The 19041-nt window shown below is 42.3% G+C and overlaps 1 protein-coding gene across 10 annotated transcripts in view; it reads right to left on the bottom strand.

Moving 5' to 3' along the window:
* Window positions 1-767: 767 nt before the first annotated feature.
* Window positions 768-19041, bottom strand: part of MARK3 (microtubule affinity regulating kinase 3) — a 108104-nt gene continuing 89830 nt past the window's right edge. For 3 of the 10 annotated variants that reach the window (XM_060295322.2, XM_060295323.2, XM_060295326.2), the window contains 6 exons: window positions 17653-17756; window positions 11280-11441; window positions 10320-10577; window positions 6211-6237; window positions 4885-4929; window positions 768-1723 (listed from right to left, as the gene is read on the bottom strand). In XM_060295322.2, the coding sequence (XP_060151305.1) occupies window positions 1378-1723; window positions 4885-4929; window positions 6211-6237; window positions 10320-10577; window positions 11280-11441; window positions 17653-17756 (942 nt within the window). In that variant the 3' untranslated portion in view covers window positions 768-1377. The remainder of the gene's footprint in view (window positions 1724-4884; window positions 4930-6210; window positions 6238-10319; window positions 10578-11279; window positions 11442-17652; window positions 17757-19041) is intronic. The other 7 variants (XM_030883272.3, XM_030883275.3, XM_030883278.3 and 4 more) reach the window with 5 other exon arrangements.

Below are 19041 nucleotides of genomic sequence, written 5' to 3'. Positions count from 1 at the left end.
GCCGCTGCTCAAGCACCCCATCCCCACCCGAGCCCCAGGACCTCTGGAATGCCTGACCCTGCCCTGTGACGTTTTTCATGCCATTTACCACTTTGTTCCATACTAGATACTGTACTATTGTTTACTGACTGCTCTCCTATTAGGACATATGCTTTAAGAGGCTAAGGATGTATCCCAAATACCCAAAACAGTGCTCTGCCCGTGGCAGACAGTAAGTATTTGTGACTGAGTGACCAGACTTTCATCCTTGGACCACCACCGACAAACCCAGAACCCAAACAGCACACCAATTAATGTGATAATATCCCCGTGAGATTAAAGCATCAAACTGACTGATGAGTTTATTACCCTCTTTATGTAACCATGTAGGTGTTGGGAAACGGCTGTGAGTCTAATTCATGTACTGAATCACAAAGAACAAGAGAGGAAAATTACATACTTCATGGAGAACAAACCCAGAACTGCCAAGGCCTGGCGTTTCTCCACACGGGGGCGCGCAGGGGCTCCCGAGGCTGAGGCTGACGGCCACTCCCGACTCCCATCCTGCTCAGGTCACCAGGGAGGCCATCTTCTCCCTTCATTGCCTTTGGGGAAAAAAGATGCTAGAAATCACAAAATGTTGGGATCCACGCTAAGGAAAAAGTGGCCCGGCCTTCGCACACTTTCCATTTGCTTTTGTTCAACTTGGTGGTGGAGGCAAAAACACATACTTTTAAGTCACTGCCTTAATCTGAATCTTAAATACAGTATTAGGAGACAATGCAAGATTTTACTCAGAAAAAGTGAATTTTTAATTATCTTGTGAATCTACTTAGAAAAACACACACAAGCAATGTTCACAACTATAAATTTAAACCTTTTGCACTAAAAAAAAAACACGAAACAACAAACACAAAACCACAGGCATGAACTGTAAACCTGCATTAATTACCAACTAGTCTTAAAGTTAATTCTTAGTAGTAATTCAGTATTTTCCTCCTTGGCAATTTTAATGTTTTAGCACCAAATAATCTCCCACAGAGGTACTCGTAACAACTCTGGTTGCCAGTGTAAGGAGATGCTTCCGTAGCACTACTTCACACACACACCGTCCACTCTCACACCCGCACAGACAGGAGGCACGTGGAGATGGATGTCACACGCTGACTTTCAGGGCAATGGAAATAAGACAGAGGGCACACGTGTCACACGTCTTTAATGTAGTGCATTCGTAGAAAAAAGGCCAGCTTTCGCTCCCAGGCGTGCTCTCGTCCTTATATTTTAATATCATGATTTAGAAGATGCAGACGTTATTGCCTAAATATTATTCTATACATTTCCATCAGTGTTCAGGAAAACACTTTAAGATGCTACTTAATTTACACCATAATTACTGGGTTACAGCTTTAGCTCATTGGCAATTTTGGAAGCGATATTTTTGAAAGCTATGGACGTCCCTGATATCCGCTTAAACCGGACCCCGTTCAGAGACAGTCTTGGCAGCTTGCACACTTCCATCTCCCACTGCACGAGGCTCTCCGCGTGCCCGTCGCCGTGGACACAGAAGAGTAAGAAGCGCTCTCTCTGCTCGTAGTCACAGTTATTGGCGTCCAGCACTTTGCGGATTTCCCGCATCATGTCATTGGGATCCATGGAACTAGTGGTTTTCATGCTCCAGGTAAAGCGCAGGGAACGAGGTTTTGCTTCTTTGTTTTCCTCCTTTTGCTCAGCAGATACGTTGCGACTGAAAGGCACAGTGCAGGTTTATTCTTAATTGCACAGGAAAACTCACCTTTTCTACTCTACCCAGCTCATGACCAACGTCTTCAATACAGCATAATAAATGCCTTCCACGTTTTTCCCGCATAGGCTCATGGCTGGTAGACTGTTCCTTTGCTAAGAAGTACTCACCTATTTCTCCACAACCCCCTTCCCATCCCAATCATAAGCCACAATGTAAAAAATCTACCTGGCCGAAAAATCTCCACCAGTCATCCGGTGAAAATTAAGAAAGTAATTTGTTAAACAGAACCCTTGGGAGGAGGCAAAGTGGAGAGCGAACTGAGCACGTCTCCAGAGCCCAGCCCCTGTCATCCAGGCTGGCTGCCGGCGGCAAGGTGCCGGCAGGGCCCTTCACAGGCCAGCTCAGGGAGGCGGCGGCAGCAGCCCAGCCACCAGGTCTGCTCGGCCTGGCTGCTTCTCCTACCACAATTTTAAAAGATTCAATTCATCATAACCTCCACTGTAACTGTTACTCAGGATAACCAGTGACTCAACACAGTTGAAAATCGCTCTCCTGGCAAACGGCCCCAGATGCTAGGTACAGCTAGGTAAGAGAGTGGGCCATTCTCTCAGTCCCCTACCACCACCTTAGCATTCTTCCTTTTACTGTGCTAATTTAAACTTCCAACTTCACAGTTAAAAAGAATTCTTAGATGACACTACCTTACTACTGAAATAGGAAAATGAAACGTTGAGGCTTACTTGCTGCTGAGCACTGAAATGACCAATTTGAATGTAAACTGTACAGATTCACAAGGTGCAGGCTGTGGTCCCAGGCACGGCTCTCTCAGGAACTCCAAGAGGCACCTACCATCTCACTGCTCTGCGGTATTTAATCATTACTGCCACAAGCCGTTACTGACATTCTCAATTAGGAGGGTGAATACCTAACACGCTTGTGCATTAAAAACTCACAGTGTATGTATGTTCAATACACTCAGTCCTATGGCAAATTCACCAGAGCTGAGAGTGGACCGTAGGGTTTACTGTGTATGTAACTCTCCCTGTCAGCCACCTGCTAACAGAATATTCAGTTTGGTTCACACCTACCAAAACTGTTTGAAAGCTTCCTAAGTATAAAATGCTGCTAAATACTAAATAGGTTACAAAAAAAAGCAAAAGCTCTCTAAGCTGGGGTCAGGGGGGGGAAAACTAAAACACAAGGAAACAGCAATAGCACAGGTAAGGCACGGGCTGTCAGCTAGAGTCCCAGAGAGGTGGAGCCCGCCTGACAGGGAGGACCGCAAGAGAGGGGAGGAGTGGAGCAGAGGGAAAGGCGGGGTAGACGACGCGGGGCGGGGCGGGCAATGGCATCTGAGAAGAGCTACGAAGACACCATGGGATTTCAACATGACGGAGGCGGGAGAAAGTCTGTGTCTAGGGCAGAGGAAATCTCTTAAGTGAAGGCAAGGAGGTATGGAAAGCACAGAATGTGTTGAGGGCAAATTCGAAGGTACCCACGGACTGGAGCTGAGGGCACAGTCTCACCCCCCCCAGACGGCCGCTGGCATTTACTGAGCCCTTGATCCTCAGCACACCAGGAGGTGGGTTCTGTTAGTCCCTCCCAACTATGGCTGGGGAGACAAACTCAGGGCAGCTAGACTTGCTCAAGGGCAGGCGGGGGGATGCTGCCTGACTCTCACCCTGAACTTCTGCCTCAACTGAGGGATTTGTGCGTGGGGGAAACTGGGGCTGCTGAGGCCACACAGGGCCTCGTATGGACATGGTCGGCCAGGCGATGGGGCCACTGCAGGTTTTCATTCAGGGTAGTCACGATCAGAGCTGTGTTTTAGAAAGACCAGGAAGAGAGGAAATGGGCTAACAAGGACCTGAAACAGCATGGTGGCGACTGGCATAAAAAAGGGCACAAGTGGAAGAAATCTAGAGTCCTGAACCCATCTGGTGACTCCCCCTGCCGCCAGATCCATGCAATGACAGGTACAGAAAATTTAAACGCAAAACACTCAACTACATAATCATTCTTTTGTTTTTGGCCGCACTGCACGGCTTGTGGGATCTTAGTTCCCCGATCAGGGGCTGAACCTGGGACCTAGTGAAAGCACAGAGTCCTAACCACTTAATTCCCTACATAATCATTCTTAAAGAAAAAAAAAAAAGACATCTAATTTGAAATATGAAAATTCTCCTAGGGAATTTCCTAGAGGTCCAGTGCTTAGGACTTGGAGCTTTCACTGCCAGGGCCAGGGTACAATCCCTGGTCTGGGAACTAAGATCCCACAAGCCACATGGCGCAGCCAAAAAAGAAAAAAAAAAATTCTCCTAAATATTCTGCTTTCACTCCTTGAGACTCGAACTATGCCAGGAGTTCTCACCAGGTCGACAATGCTCCAGACTCCCAGACCTCACCTCAGGTCAGGAGAGCTCAGGCAGGAGGAATGTGTCTTTTTTTTAAATTACAAAAGGAAATTTATTTCAAAAGCATAAGGGAACACTTACATTTGAACAAGGGGATATACAGGTGTCTCGCAAAAGAAAACTAACCCATGGCATGAAGTTTTTCGTTCAAATTTTTGAAGCAGAAATAACCTAAGTTGTGCACTGCTGCCTTAGGAAAGGGCAGGGGAACAATGAGGCGGGAAAGGAAGGCACACAGTCAACTTAATATCAAACGTTAGGAAGTAAAGTCACTTCTGCTCAGCTTTGAGTTTACAAACATTAAAAAGAAAAAGAGGAAAAATCACACTTAATGTTCAAATTTATATAACTGTAGTTCCAAAACAGCATCTATACTTGAAATGGCTTTAGGCCACTGGCTGATCTGCCGCTGAGGTCCAGGCTACCTGGTCACAGTTTTCAAATGGCAATTCCACGTTCCTATGCCTAGGAATGCGTATTTTAACACCCAAACACCAGTGAGAACCCAGGTGGGGCTGGGACCCGAGGCTCCCACCAGCAGGTGGCTGCAGCACTCCAGCGCCCTCACGTGGCTGCCAGGTGCCGGCGGCAGCAGCAATGCTTCCTGACCACATACTGCTGGTGGCACTAAGCAATTCCACTTGGAGCAGGGACAGATGCAGAACGTTCAGAAAAGGGGTGTTGCCTCTGCCGCAGAAATGAGGTAAATACCTATAAAATATTTTAAGTAAAAATCGTTTCCCTCACCTTGAGCCCTCATATCTCCCGTTCCTCTCATATTCAGTTGGAAGCCTCAATGAATAGAATGCAGAAGCACAGAGAAGTGGGAAAGAGAAAAGATATCTTACAACCAGTACACGACCAACCCAAATATAAACACAGACATTATAAAATGAACAAATCCAAAGCACTTTTTGGTCACCAGCTGAGCTTATTAAAACTCCTACTCTTGTAGGTGTGACTCTGCCAGAGGCCACCGCCATGAGTTCATGAAGGCCGTGCAGGAGGCTGGCTACACACCTGCTTCACATACACACAGGTATTCCTGCCCAGCTCTGGAATCTGCGCACACTCACGGCCTTCAACTGGAGGTATTCTTTTTAATCACTACCCAAAGTATAGTGGGTTTCCAATTAAATAATCATGGAGTGGAGTTTCCCACAGAAAGAAAGCACTCTTCCCACGGTTTCTGATAAAGAGCTCACGTGAACAAAGACTCTCCACGACCCACTGGTGGCCTCCACGTAAAACCCATAACCTGGCCCGCTGGTGAGCTGAGAGCAGCAGGCACGATGTGGCTGCAGTGGCAGCTTTTCCCTCAAGGGTGTGTGCATCCCGAGACAGTGAGCGACGCTTCTGGTCTTTTGAGTGTCATCATCAAAAAACTATCTACCTAGGAAGAATAACATTTACTACAGTGCTTTAAGTAAAAATGAGACATACTTTCTTCAGAGGTTGGTGGAAAGTGCCTTTTAGATACAATACTATTCACTCTTCAACTCTTGGAAAATATTAAAATATTTCTGCTATACAGTTGCCCACGTCTTAATTTCTGAAAAACCCCAACAAATGAGGTTGTAGGTGTGAATTTTACATTTATTTCCAGTATCAGGATATTAGCTGATTTATCTGTCATTTTAAAGCCTTTTGCTAATGCAATCCTTCATGAAATAAAAAACGACAGCTAACACAATTACCACTTACCGTTTGCATGCTTGAGGCTAATCATGAATTGCACATTGTTACTGAACATCTCATTCTTCAAACAGAAGCATGCTAAGTGTTATTAGTATGAAGACAGAATTATTTGGATGCTAAATAATTCTACCAAAGGAAGAAAATGCACAGAGCATGCGTAGGCCTCTTGTTACATGGGTGCCACAGTCCCTTTAAAAATGCCTGACAGAGTTAATCTCTTTCTTTCCAGCTTCCTTTCAAAGAAGTATTTAGTTCTCAGCAGAAAGTTTAGTGTTTAAGGAAAAAAAACAAGGCTAGAAAGCCAAACCTGATGTTAATTGCAGGAGCCATTTCAGGGTGAGGATTGAAAAAAAAATGTGTATATATAAATCCTACCTTTTGATAAACCTGAATGACATGTTTCTAAAAGAAATTAAGCCAAAAAAAAAAAAATTAACAAAAATGAGTTGCACAAGTTAAATAGTCAATTACAGATAGAACAAAAAACAGCAAGTAAAACAGGGCTCCTCTCCTGTCCAATGAACAATGAAACAGCGACATTTGATGAAAAAGTAAAATTATCACAAATAATTGAGTATGTGATCTTTTAAACAGAAATATAAAAAATCTGTACTTGTAAGAAAAAATTTAGCAGTAAATATTGACATTAACTATAATTAAATGTTTTAAGGTTCTTCAGATGGGTATACCTTAAGATAATAAAATTCAGCATTTTGTGTTAAAGTCATTTGCAATGTACTAGAAATAAAATAACATTCCTCAACTTTCTTCAGAATATCTTATGAACAAAAAATCACCTTATACAGAAACATTAAAAATTTCATTATAAAAATATTTATCCATGAAGAGAATCATTACTTACTTCAGGAAGATGATTTAGACATTAACAGAATGTCTGTTACAGTGGTTTCGTATAAATCACTTTTTAAGAAAAAAAGTCATTGGAGGTTAGGTTTTTTTCCCTTCCAGTTTTGATATAACTGACATACAGCACTGTAATAAGTTATTGGGAGTTTAAAATGAAGTAGACTTTTTAGAGCTTTAGATATCAAAGTGAATGAAAATTAAATGACCAGACAACAGTGGGGGGTTCATTTTTATGTTTTATGTAATAAACGGAAAGAGCTGTATTTAAAAGAAGTAACTCTGCTCATTAAAAAAAAATTTAAGGAGATGCTTGGGTTGTGCTGAACAGAATTTGACAAAAGAAATTTCAAACTGGCTCAGGCTTGTATGATCACGCAATAAGCATTCCTGGGTGAGTGTGAGCTGGGCTTGTCAAGCTATTTCTAAATCTCAGTTCTGAGACAGAGCACAGGAGGCACTCAAATGTATTTGAGGACTGACTGAATTAATAACTTCCTTCGTTGTTTTTTTCCTAATTTGGGATGACTTTTGCATTGCTTCAGATACCTACCAATTTTAAAAGTATCTAACTACTGGAGATAATCGCCCACCACTCCATAATCAGATCAAAAGTAGTATACAGCAGGATTACACACAGTAAGGAAAGATCATGCATGTGAAAACTGATTAAAAGGCCTTTAAAACGTATTTTCATTTCCGAATTTTCTACCTGAGAAAAGTCAAGGGGACTGCTCAGGTACCATAGGACTGATTTTCTTAACTTTTCCTCCCTTAAATCCCTTGAGGTATAAAGAGGAGGAAGCTGCAGGATTAAGGCTCTCACACTCCGCCCGGGACCACGTGGATGGCTCCCAGGAGCACAGAGGCACCTGCGCTTGTGCCCGGGCTGTCCTGCCTGCAGAGTATGGGTGACTCTGAGTGCCCTGAGCCCACAGCTCTCTAAAGCTCTCACAACATCCAGGGCACAGCCAGGAGCAGAGGGCGAGTTTTCTGATGCCAGTCCCACCACGTCACAGCAGGTCTCCTTGCGGCATCTACGTGCCAACACCTGAGCCTTTCCTGCACTAGAACTTTAACCCTCACAATTATTGTTAGGAGAGGGTAAGAAGCTGATGCTGCGGCAGCAAGGACTCTGTTTTTAAGAATGAACTGACTACAACTGAAGTACAGCACCAAGGGAGGCCACAGGTCTCAGTCTGCAAACTAACAGAAGACTTTCTGTAAAAATTTTGGGGTGGAAATTATAAAATCAGATGAGCCCCTCTAGAATATTTTTAACAAGAAGCCTCAGCCTTCAATTTCAATTCAAATACATGAAATAAACTTAATTCTAAAATGTGGGAAAAGGACTCACGTCTGTAACCGTGCTTTACCGTTTTCTGCCAGGGACACTACACAGTGGGTTCACGGCTCTTCTGGAGCCACGGATCTGACTCAGCACTCTTCTGCTGTAGGATCTTGAACATGTGCCTTAATCTCTCTGAACCTTGCCTCCAGTTTCTTCTATGAAACTGGGACAATGTCTATTCCATGGGGGTAGATTATGGAGATTAAATGAGTATGTGAGAGAGAATGCATGTGTGTGCATACACACATACTTATTTATGTATATAAAATGAGTATTCCTGGGCTTCCCTGGTGGTGCAGTGGTTGAGAGTCCGCCTGCCAATGCAGGGGACACGGGTTCGTGCCCCGGTCCGGGAAGATCCCACATGCCGCGGAGCGGCTAGGCCCGTGGGCTATGGCCGCTGAGCCGGCGTGTCCAGAGCCTGTGCTCCGCGGTGGGAGAGGCCACAGCAGTAAGAGGCCCGCGTACCACAAAAAAAAAAAAAAAGAGTATTCCTATATCTATAAATCTACAGACATCTCTTTAGCTTAGCACACAGGAAGCATTCAGTATACTGTGGCTGATGTTATTTTTGTCAATGATAGTATTAAGATGACCCCCAAAAACCCACGAAGGAGGCAAACAAATAAATTCAAGGATTTTAATGATGTGCAAGGCTTTATTTAAAGAGCCCATTACTGACCAATGTGTAAGGACACAAAGCTGACTGTCCTGTGACTGGAGCTTAGACAGACCTGACTGCCACACATCCCTTCTGTTCTCGGGGACCAGAGGGCAAAGGATCAGTTGACATTAAGCAGCCTAGGCTCCGAGGAAGGAGCTAAGGCACAGGGAGGCTGGGGACAGCACCTGGGATGACCCTGAAAGGAAGCAACGCATTATTTTGGGGGTCATCAGACTCTTCTTGGGTTGAACTCATTGTCTCTCTTGCTGGCCACAAATGGGTGCCCCAAATCTGGCAAGGCCCTTCAGACCATTCTGCTCTTCTGCCCAGCCTGGAATGGGATGTCTCAGCAAAGGGGCTCAGAGAATAATAGGGTAGACCAGAAACTCTGGACTCCTCTGACCTCTAGTCAATGCTAGTGGATATCAGAAGTCCTCCCTAATCTGGTATTTGACATCCTGACAATGAACAGATCATCTGGGGAAAGACAGTTTAATGTGACTTGTCTAAGTTTTAGATGACTGATTTAAAATAAAATTACTGGGGGAGACTGAAAAGTGGTATTTAGCTTACAGGTTAAATCAAGAAGACGGCACATAACAGATCAGTAGGCTAACGGGCCACAGAGAGTCAGAGAAGAGAGGAGGAGGGCATGTATCATTTTAGACTCTGGGAAGAGCCCACTGTTGTTCTGTGAAGAAGACACAAGTGATGAACCAGAGGGTCTGTAACAGGCAAAACCTGCAGGACACCTCGGACAGACTAATCCACAGAGAGGCTTAAGTTCAAAGAATTTCCTCTGGGTGTCCTGGAACTGCAAGGGCTCTCAGGTTTCCTGGGTGTGGTCCTGGCTAAAGGTGCCTTTGCTTATAATGCAGAGTGGTATCTTTTCTTTTTCCTCTTATAGTAGCCAATGTTTCTAGGCTTTGCAACCTCTAGACGAAGATTCTGGAAATAAAGTTAAAAGTACCTCAAGGGACCTTTAGAGATTTCCCAAGGCCCCAACTGACAGTCTACTGGACATACAAAAGATTTTATACATGACCAGATACTAGCTTCTTCCTAAGAATAAGGCAAGGATTTTATCTCCAAAACTATTCAATATAGAATGTTACCTTGTTCTCATTACAACTCAGGCCAACAGAGAGAACAATTTCAAGATTGAAGCTCTAAGAAACTTAGTGCTCCTCAACGACACTGGAATGCAACGAGAGAAGAGGAAATGTCTCTCTCCTCCGTGTCTAGGGACGCTTACACCATACACGTCTTCCTCGGTGGCTACTAATGGGGCGCCAGCCCCCGAACTACACTGGATCTGGGCTTTCGCTAAACTGAAGTGCACATGCCATGTAGAGAGATGTGAGAGTAAAAGGAAAAGTAATTAAACAACAACCACCTCCCAAGTGCTAGATAACTTTTAGTGTTGTGAAAGGACTCTGAGCTCTATAATTCCTCTTCTGAAAGGTTTTGAAAGTACAGCATTAGAAAAATGTGCGCTAAAGACAAACTGAAAAGCATCTGGGCAGCGGCTTCACACGAGGGAGACGGCACTTCTCCCTTTGCCCTTGTGTTTGCTCCAACCAACAGCACCACCTAGGCACTTACCTCCTCGTGAGTTTGGAAGTTAATTTACTAAAAAGATTAGTGGAGCCTCGGCTTCGAGTCTGCGACAATGGTGTGGCTTCATGGGACAGGCTGGGTGAAGCAGGCGGGCCGTTATACGTGGCAGTGCGCCGCTCCCGGGGCTGGCCGTGGAAAGTGCTACGACTGGCAGTGCCTCTTGGGAAGCGGGTTCGATCTGGGGTGGTGGCGCTGCTAATACTGTGTGTTGAAGCAACTGGAGCTCTCTGGTCAGGAATAGTGCTTTGAGATCAGAAAATGACAGATTCTTAGATCTCTGTTCACAAAACCCTGGCTTTGTAGCAAACATGGCACACAAACATTTACGATCACAATATACCTTTGATATAGAGTGGAGAAAACCAGTTATATAAATCCAGATCCAAGGGGTATTTTATAGGACTTAGGAGCAAAAGGTAAGTTAAATGGCAAAGGGTACCAAAGGAATAGTACATAATCAAACAAAACCTCATGGAGTTTAAGGGAACAGTACACACATATTTTCAAGGACAAGATTAATGCAGGGAAATTCTAGAACAAAGAACAGCTAACTCAAGCTTTTTTTCCTTTGCTTCCCTCTCAAATTGCTTACATGCAGAGAAACTTGCCAATACAAAAGAAAGAAAGGCTATGCAGGTGAAACTGAAGAATAGGCAACTAAAAAGTTTTGGAAGCACAAAAATGGCATAAGTACTGTAAAATTCCACATGCTGAAAGCAACTTGGAAAGAAGGGGGAATTTCTTACACCCTTTGTAGTATGCAAAGGCATGAAGACACAAAGATGACCAGGGACACCATGAGACAGGATGTGCTTAACTAAAACCACACACAGGAAGGACACTTTGTAGACAACTGGGACAAAATCTTGGACTATAAAATCCACAGCACAAAATTAAGAAGCAGTGGGTACACATTAGTTTCACAAGGAATGTGCATTTTCTTACATAGCCTTGAAGTTATCTCCTTCACTGTCTATTGGAGGTAACATCATCTTGGGGCGCCCAGAGCCTGACATGGACATCGACTTGTGATGTCGCAGCCGACAGGTGGAAGATGTCTTACAAACAGAGGCAGGGCTAGCTGCGTAAGCGAACATTTCCATCAGGCTGGGAGGGGGTTTGGGTTCAGGCAGAGGCAGAAACAACAGTATGATGGACTAGTGACAAAAAGAGCAACTCTTGTTCAAAGCATATAACCTTCCTCCCCAAACCATCTCGTCTTTGTCAAGGAACAAAAATCTCTTAAACCTGTTTTGGGGATTCTGGAGCAACTGCTCATCTGTATCTGCTTTTTTTAAAACAGCAATTTAAAAAGTTTATTAGCTTTAAAGAAAAGAAAATAACATCATACATGTTTGAATATTTACGTGAGAGGGACGATCTCTTCCGAGCTATGTATAAAATTAAGCCTACCCTAAAAGAGATGCCTCCATTCATATCAAAGTGAATCTATAACATGAGCCCACTATGCTCTTGACCTGTTCCCAAAGCACACTGTCATATTTTAAAGGGACTAGTAACATCACAGGTACAGCAGTAACTAGTTCTATTTATCGAAGTATCCTATGTTGTTTAGATATCCTATGTTGTTTGTATTTATCAAAGTATCCTATGTTGGGCTTCCCTAGTGGCGCTAGTGGTTAGGAATCCGCCTGCCAATGCAGAGGACACGGGTTCGAGCCCTGGTCCAGGAAGATCCCACATGCCGCGGAGCAACTAAGCCCGTGCGTCACAACTACTGAGCCTGTGCTCTAGAGCCCGCAAGCCACAACTACTGAGCCCCCGCGCCACAAACTACTGAAGCTCAAGCGCCTAGAGCCCGTGCTCTGCAACAAGAGAAGGCACCACAGTGAGAAGCCCGCGCACTGCACAAAGAGTAGCCCCTGCTCGCTGCAACTAGAGAAAGCCCGTGCGCAGCAATGAAGACCCAATGCAGCCAAAAATAAAATAAATTTATTTTAAAAAAGTATCCTGTTAAAACCTTCCTACTCAAAGGACTTTCACTTCTTTATAAACAACACTCTGAATTCCTAAGGGGTCAACAGAGCCCCATTTTTCAAGGTGGGAAAACTAATAAGAGCGAATTAACTGTTTATAGACAGAAAAAGAGTAACGAGTGGCTGCATGTCTGCAGTTCCACCTGGCACAGACAGCTATGGGACACAACTACCTAAGGGAGTTTCCCCATCCTTAATTCCAGCTCAGTCATCATGTCCTTGGAATTTCAAAGGGGCAGTTTCTTTCCTTTAAAAGATAATCAGGGATTTAGAATTTTGACCATACTCTTTCAGTGACTTTCTACAGAAATCCTTTCAAAGCCTGAAACCTAGAAACATCAGGTTCTTTCCCTCATGCCCCACATCCAGAGCAACTGGGACATCTTGTTGGTGTCAACTTCCTAACAGCACTTCAATGAGCCCGGGCCTCCCCACCTCTACTCTGAGGGTCTTCGTGCAGCGCTTCACCTCTCCCACAGGCCCAATCCTAAGTCATCTGTCTTTACTGGTCTCCAATTTCACACTTTCCAATCTGTCCACCATACAGCTGTGAACTTTCTAAAGCGCAAGCCTGACCTTGTCACTCATCTGCTTTTAACCATGCAAAAGCACACTGCGTCTTCAGGATAAAGTCCAAACTCCGCTGGCATCCAAGTAGCATCCTCAGGTGCCCACAGCTCGGCCCCTGCCACCTCTCCAGGCTTGACCTTTCACTGTTACCTCCCGGGACTAGACTTTCGGGCCCACCTGATGATGTGCAGTCGCTTGGTCGTGCATCAAAGAACTTTTGCAGGAGCTATTCTCCGTGTCTGGAGAGCTGGCATCTTTCTATTTTCATCAAAATCCAACCCAGAGGTCATCCCCTCCGCGAAGTCTCCACCGGTGCCCTCTCCCATCAGGAGTGACTCATTCCGCTCTATGTATTCAGTGCGGGCACCTGCTGCCGCACACCACACTGTACCGCAGTGACTCCTGTCTGCTCATGCGCCCTGGAAGCACGGCCTGCAATCTCATCGTGTCCCCGGGGTCTCCTAACTGAAAAGGTACATTAATGAAATGAGCCACTGGAATTCTAACAGTCCCAATATGAAGGAGACAGGTCTTTGTAATAAACTGCTCAAGAAGATCTGCTTGTCCCTGCGTTTGTTTGACAATCCTGCCCTCCCACTTGGGAGAGTGGCTTATAAAGATTAAACAGAGATTCACTTTTGTGTTTTTCACAGTCCTTTCCTTTGGCAAAAACACCTGAATTCTGTTTTGGTAGAAATAGGTTTTTGGTCTCTCGATGTCGTTGACTCCACCCCAGACTTTCCCAGCTACCCTGGCCAGTGACAGATTAAGAGATGGGCACATGGCCAGAGCCAGACCAACAGGGCCCCAGAAGACAGCCCCAGGGCTTCTGCTTGAGCAGAGCTGAGTGTGGGAAGATGTCAGGGCGGATGCTGCTGAGCCCATCAAGGAACTCCTGCAGAAGAAGCAGAACTATGAGATGAACCCTCACTCTATCCCTGGATTTTTTTAGTTATAGGAATTCATAGATGCCCTTTTTAATTTAAACTTGTTTGGACTGGGTTTCTGTCACCTGCAACACAGAGAGTCCTAAGTGATTCAACTATCTGAAGAAATGCTTTGTTGTTTCCAATATGCACGTACAGACATACATACACATAGATACATATAATTTTACTTTAATAAGTTACAGATAAATACAACTGTCTTTTGTGCTCTATTACCTGTTCCGAGCAGGTCAAGAGTCGTCAAACACACTTTATGCCCCTGCCCAGCTGCTGATGTTCTCTTGCCCAAACTAGGAGCTAAGATCAATAGATGCATTAAAAAAAAAAAAGCAAGGGAAGAAGAGGAGGCAGGGGTTATTTGGCATCTTCCCTGGAGAATATAAATGGTCCCAAAGACTCTGGATAAGGAAATGGCTTTCCTTATCCAGAGCAGGGAGATGCTCAGTCTATCCCCTGTGAGGCCATTGCTCCCTGGCTGGACACTGAAGGCAAGACTGTGTGGACAGACACTTTACAACAAAAAACTGACCCCTCCTTAGAGTCAGAGACCTTCTTAAAAAGGAAGTGTAAATTGATATATTAAAAACTATTAAATTTTTACAAAATCTTAAAGGCAATTAAATGAATTATTTCTTTAGAAATTTAATCATGTCACATTACGAGTTCCACAAAGCAAGCAACAAAACAGATGTGTTTTTTTTGACTTCTAAAGTAGGCCTAGCACCTCAATTTAGGAAACAGTAAACTCAATAAATGTTTGCCGAATGTCAAGTCTGTACAAACTCACAAAAATTCTATTTACAACATACAATCCCAACATCACAATGGGCTGCATCAAACTGGACAAAATTTCTCCCCCAGAAAAGTGGCACAAATGATGGTTATAGTTCATAGACCACCCCACAAGAATCTACATAAACAAAACAGTAACTGCGTTATATTTTTAGTAGTTCTGGGTACAAGGAAAAATCATTTTTTAAACCTTAACTTACAGAAATAGTATGATTTCTTAAAATTCAAATTGTGTGAAGTTCCTGTTAATCTTCTGGTTTTATATCTATGCCTGATAATTTTTTAAAATTCTAATCTACTTACTGTTATTAAAGGAAAGGTATTTTCAATTTGTTTGATATGACATCTATCCTATATCAGAACATTCTGATATGAAATTGGTTGCTGACTCAAAGCATACTCAGTGATTGGGCAAAAGCAAAATTAAAAATATAACCCAAAGATACCTGTGTTAAATGTGATAAAACCTTCTTTGCTCATTTAGTTTTCATTAGCCACAATCATTCTCTTGTTGGAATTCTGTAAAAACACTCTCATGTATAAGAAAAAAGTCCAACATATTGAAGGCTAAAATGGGAATTAATGTCCTTCTTTCAGAAGTTAACATAGATCCAGGCATCCTGTACCTTACTAGTATTGTAGTCAAGGAATAAGATATATACGGGAGAGGAAAAAGCAACAATCTGCCAAAGAAGTCATCTGCACACAGAGAAGGCTCAGTGCATAATTTATGACTCAAGCATCTATTTTAAGGGTGAGAAAGTTGTCACATTTAATGCCTTCCTTAACTGGAAGTAAAAAATATGACCACCAGTTTGGCACTCAAACCTCCAATATTTTCCCACAATTTTTCAATTCATTTGTAAGACAGAAAAAGAAAATCCAGATATTATGAAAATCATGGGCCCCGCTTGTGTGGTTGGAGGCACTGTCTGACTGAAGATAAAGACAACACTTTCAGCAAAGCATTTAAAGAGCTGATGCTAACAGATGCCATAAGGCCCAGGCTGGTATAAGGAGGAGGCAGCCCCACTGAGGAAGGCGTCTGCAGGTAGAACACAGACAGGTAATGACTCCAAAGAAATCAGAGTATTCCTAAAACTATTTCCAAAGAGTGAACTGAATAACTGTAGGGAAGGAGAATTAGAGGAGTAGATGCACACACAGAAACACAAATCAAGGGAGCAGACCTAGATCTTGGTCTTAATAGCCTTTTAAATAAAAGTCTGACTCTGTACCTCAGACAATTGTATATTCTAAAGTTCAAAAGGAATGTGATAGAATAATTCAACAATTTAGAAGAATCTGTAAAAAGAAAGGTCATGAAACAACATTTTTCTAGTTCTATAGACTAATATCCATAACATATTAGAAACTTTTGGGAACTCCCTGGCAGTCCAGTGGTTCGGACTCAGCACTTTCACTGTGGGGAACCCAGGTTCAATCCCTGGTCAGGGAACTAAGATTCCATGAGGCCAAAAAAAAAAAAAAGAAGAAAGAAATTTCTAAGTCTTCTACTGATATCTCCTATTCAATCCCTTCAAACTAGAAGAAATTTGATAGATTTGACAAAGTAACTGTAAGAAAAGAAAATTTACCAAAGAATAGACCACTATTAAAAAATAAATATACCAATCACTAATTTATAAGCTATCTAGCCCAGTTGCTCTACTCAAATTATTAATAGTTCTTAATCATAGGAAAAAGACAATGTTAAAACAAGCACACACATAGGAATCAGAATATCAGGATGTAAATATTTCTAAAAATTCACTGAAAAATGAATGTAATCTCACATAGTAAGCTTTTACCTTCATGTCAATTCAAACATAAGTGGTCTGTGGAAGAGGGGAATGATAAAATAGTCTGGTTTTAAGGGTGAAAGAGGTTAGGTTAGGCTTAGGTTGTTACAGAAGTTACTGATCAAACATTTCATTTGACTGATGAGATCTAAAGGAAACAGAAATCTTATAATGCAATTTCAGAAAGTAAATGTCAGAAAAAGAGGAAAAACAATTTTGATGCTACACATGAGAATGTGATATGACCAAGCAATGTTCAGAGAGGCCAGGGGACAATGATAGATGATGTGAATTTATTTTATGGATTTCTACTCCAGAACTTTATCTGCTCACTTTGACCTCACCTCACCATTTTGAATTTAGTTTTATACTACTTTTCCAAGAAGAAAGAAGGAAAATCATGCCCATTTGGGAAATTTGTTCTATATACAATATATTTCACTACTCTACCAATCCAACTCCCCCCACCCACTTTTCCCTCTGCCCAAACTTAGCTCTACTCCATGGTTTCTGGATGTACTTAATCCCACTTTTCTGACTCTATTTCTTATTTTGAAACCCCAAGAAAATTGTTTGCATGATCTAACTCCTTACTGATATATTACTTTGTTAGTATTTTAAATCATGCTTATCCAATGTATGACTGCCTCTCTACCAGATTAAAATCATTCAGAAGATTGCACTCTCCATTTCTCTGGGATACTCAGTGTGTCTCTTTTAAGGTGAAGACTGTGTTACTACTTGTCCGCCATGCTCCTCTGACACACTGCTGACCTATGACTGAAGGCTCACCCGCCCCATCAGGTGCTCCACATCTTCCTGAGGTGTGGCTCCCCGTCTCAGGTCCTCATCCTTCCCCCTTCCAGCCCTGGTTCACGTTATTCATGTGCACAAAATAATCTCCATCTCCCTGTTCATAATTCTACAATTAAACCATAGCTTACCATCTACTTCCTCTGGGAAAGCTCCCTGCTTTAACTCAACCCTTCCAATCATCATACGCAGCTGGCCAGGAGGATAAGCTCTGGACAATGAGAGGAATTTGGAATTCTAGGATCTCACTAAAACTCTGCGTTCAAATTTAACTTACCATTAGCGAATACTTACCACTAGTATTTGAATTTTGATTATAAAAACTGAGAAGCAAATATCATTCTTCCATTTCTCTTGGGAAAAACAAATTTTCTTGCAAACAGGTAAAATTTCATACCTGTTTTCTTTGCCATTATGAATTACTGAATGTCTATCAGCTGTAGTTCTTTCACTGCAAACATAAGTATTCCGCCGCGTCATTCCACCAGATGCTGTATTACTCTATTAAAAAAAAGGGCATTTTGGTCTTAAACTATTTAGTAAGTATAGTACAATAGGAAAAAAACCCCACCTAATTTAAATAAATGTGAATACTCTTTAAATAAACCTACACTAAAATATCAACAGTACTGGCCACTAGATCAGAGAAGAGGATGAAGGCAGCAGCCTCCACCCTCCTTCCTAGCCTCCAATGTTTCTGCAATAATGAAAGATGGCTATGGTAAAGTGACTCTGAAAAGCTGGCTATAATAATCTACAGAGTAATAACTCATGGATTATTTAAAACAAAGCAGACAGAGAGATCCACTATTTTTAAAAGGTAATACTTTCAAAGTAAAAAATTAAAAAGCAAGGATTATAAATATAAGGTAAATATACAAATAAAATAAAAAATAAAAAAATAAAAAGATAAAAATTAGGGTTAAAACTGTAAAACTATTAGAAAAAAATGGGTATATCTACATGACCTTGGATTTGACGAGAGATTCAGATAAGACACACACACAAAAATATGAGTAACAAAAAGAAAAAAATAAACTGGACTTTATCAAAATTAGAAACTTTTGTGCATCAAAGAACACTATCAAAGATGTGAAAAGAGAACCTACAGAATAGGAGAAAATATTTGCAAATCCTATATTTGGTAAAGGTTTAATATCCAGAATATATAACGAACCCTTACAACTCAACCACAAGATGACAAACAACCCAATTTAAAAATGGGCAAAGGACTTGAATAGACATTTTTCCAAAGAAGGCATACAAATGGCCAATAAACACATGAAAAGATGCTGAACATCACTGGTCATTTAGGAAACGCAAATCAAAACCACAATGAGGTACCACTTCACACACACCAGGATAGCTATAATTAAAAAAAACAGAAAATAACAAGTATTGGCAAGGATGTGGAGAAACAGAGACTCAAATACGGCAGGTGCGGTACACAAACTTGTACACAAATGCTTACAGCAACATTATTTATAATAACCAAAAGACAGGAACAATCTAAATGTCCATGAACGAATAAGAAGGTAAACAAACTGTGGCATATAAAAAGGAATGAGTTCACCCAACAACTTGGATGAACCATGAAAATATTACGGTGAGTGAAAGAAGGCAGACACAAGAGGCTTGTATAAGTCCATTTATATGAAATCTCCAGAATAGGCAAACCTACTGGGAGAGAAAGCAGATTACTGGATGCCAGGGGCTGGGGAAGAGAGGATTGGAGAGAGTGATTACTTAATGAGCACAGGGCGTTCGGAAGTGTTTCAGAACTAGA

Source organism: Globicephala melas, chromosome 2, assembly GCF_963455315.2.
Source record: "Globicephala melas chromosome 2, mGloMel1.2, whole genome shotgun sequence".
In the NCBI taxonomy this organism is placed as follows: Eukaryota; Metazoa; Chordata; class Mammalia; order Artiodactyla; family Delphinidae; genus Globicephala; species Globicephala melas.
The sequence above is the reverse complement of the archived record's forward strand: the minus strand, read 5'-3'. Positions and strand labels throughout refer to the sequence as shown.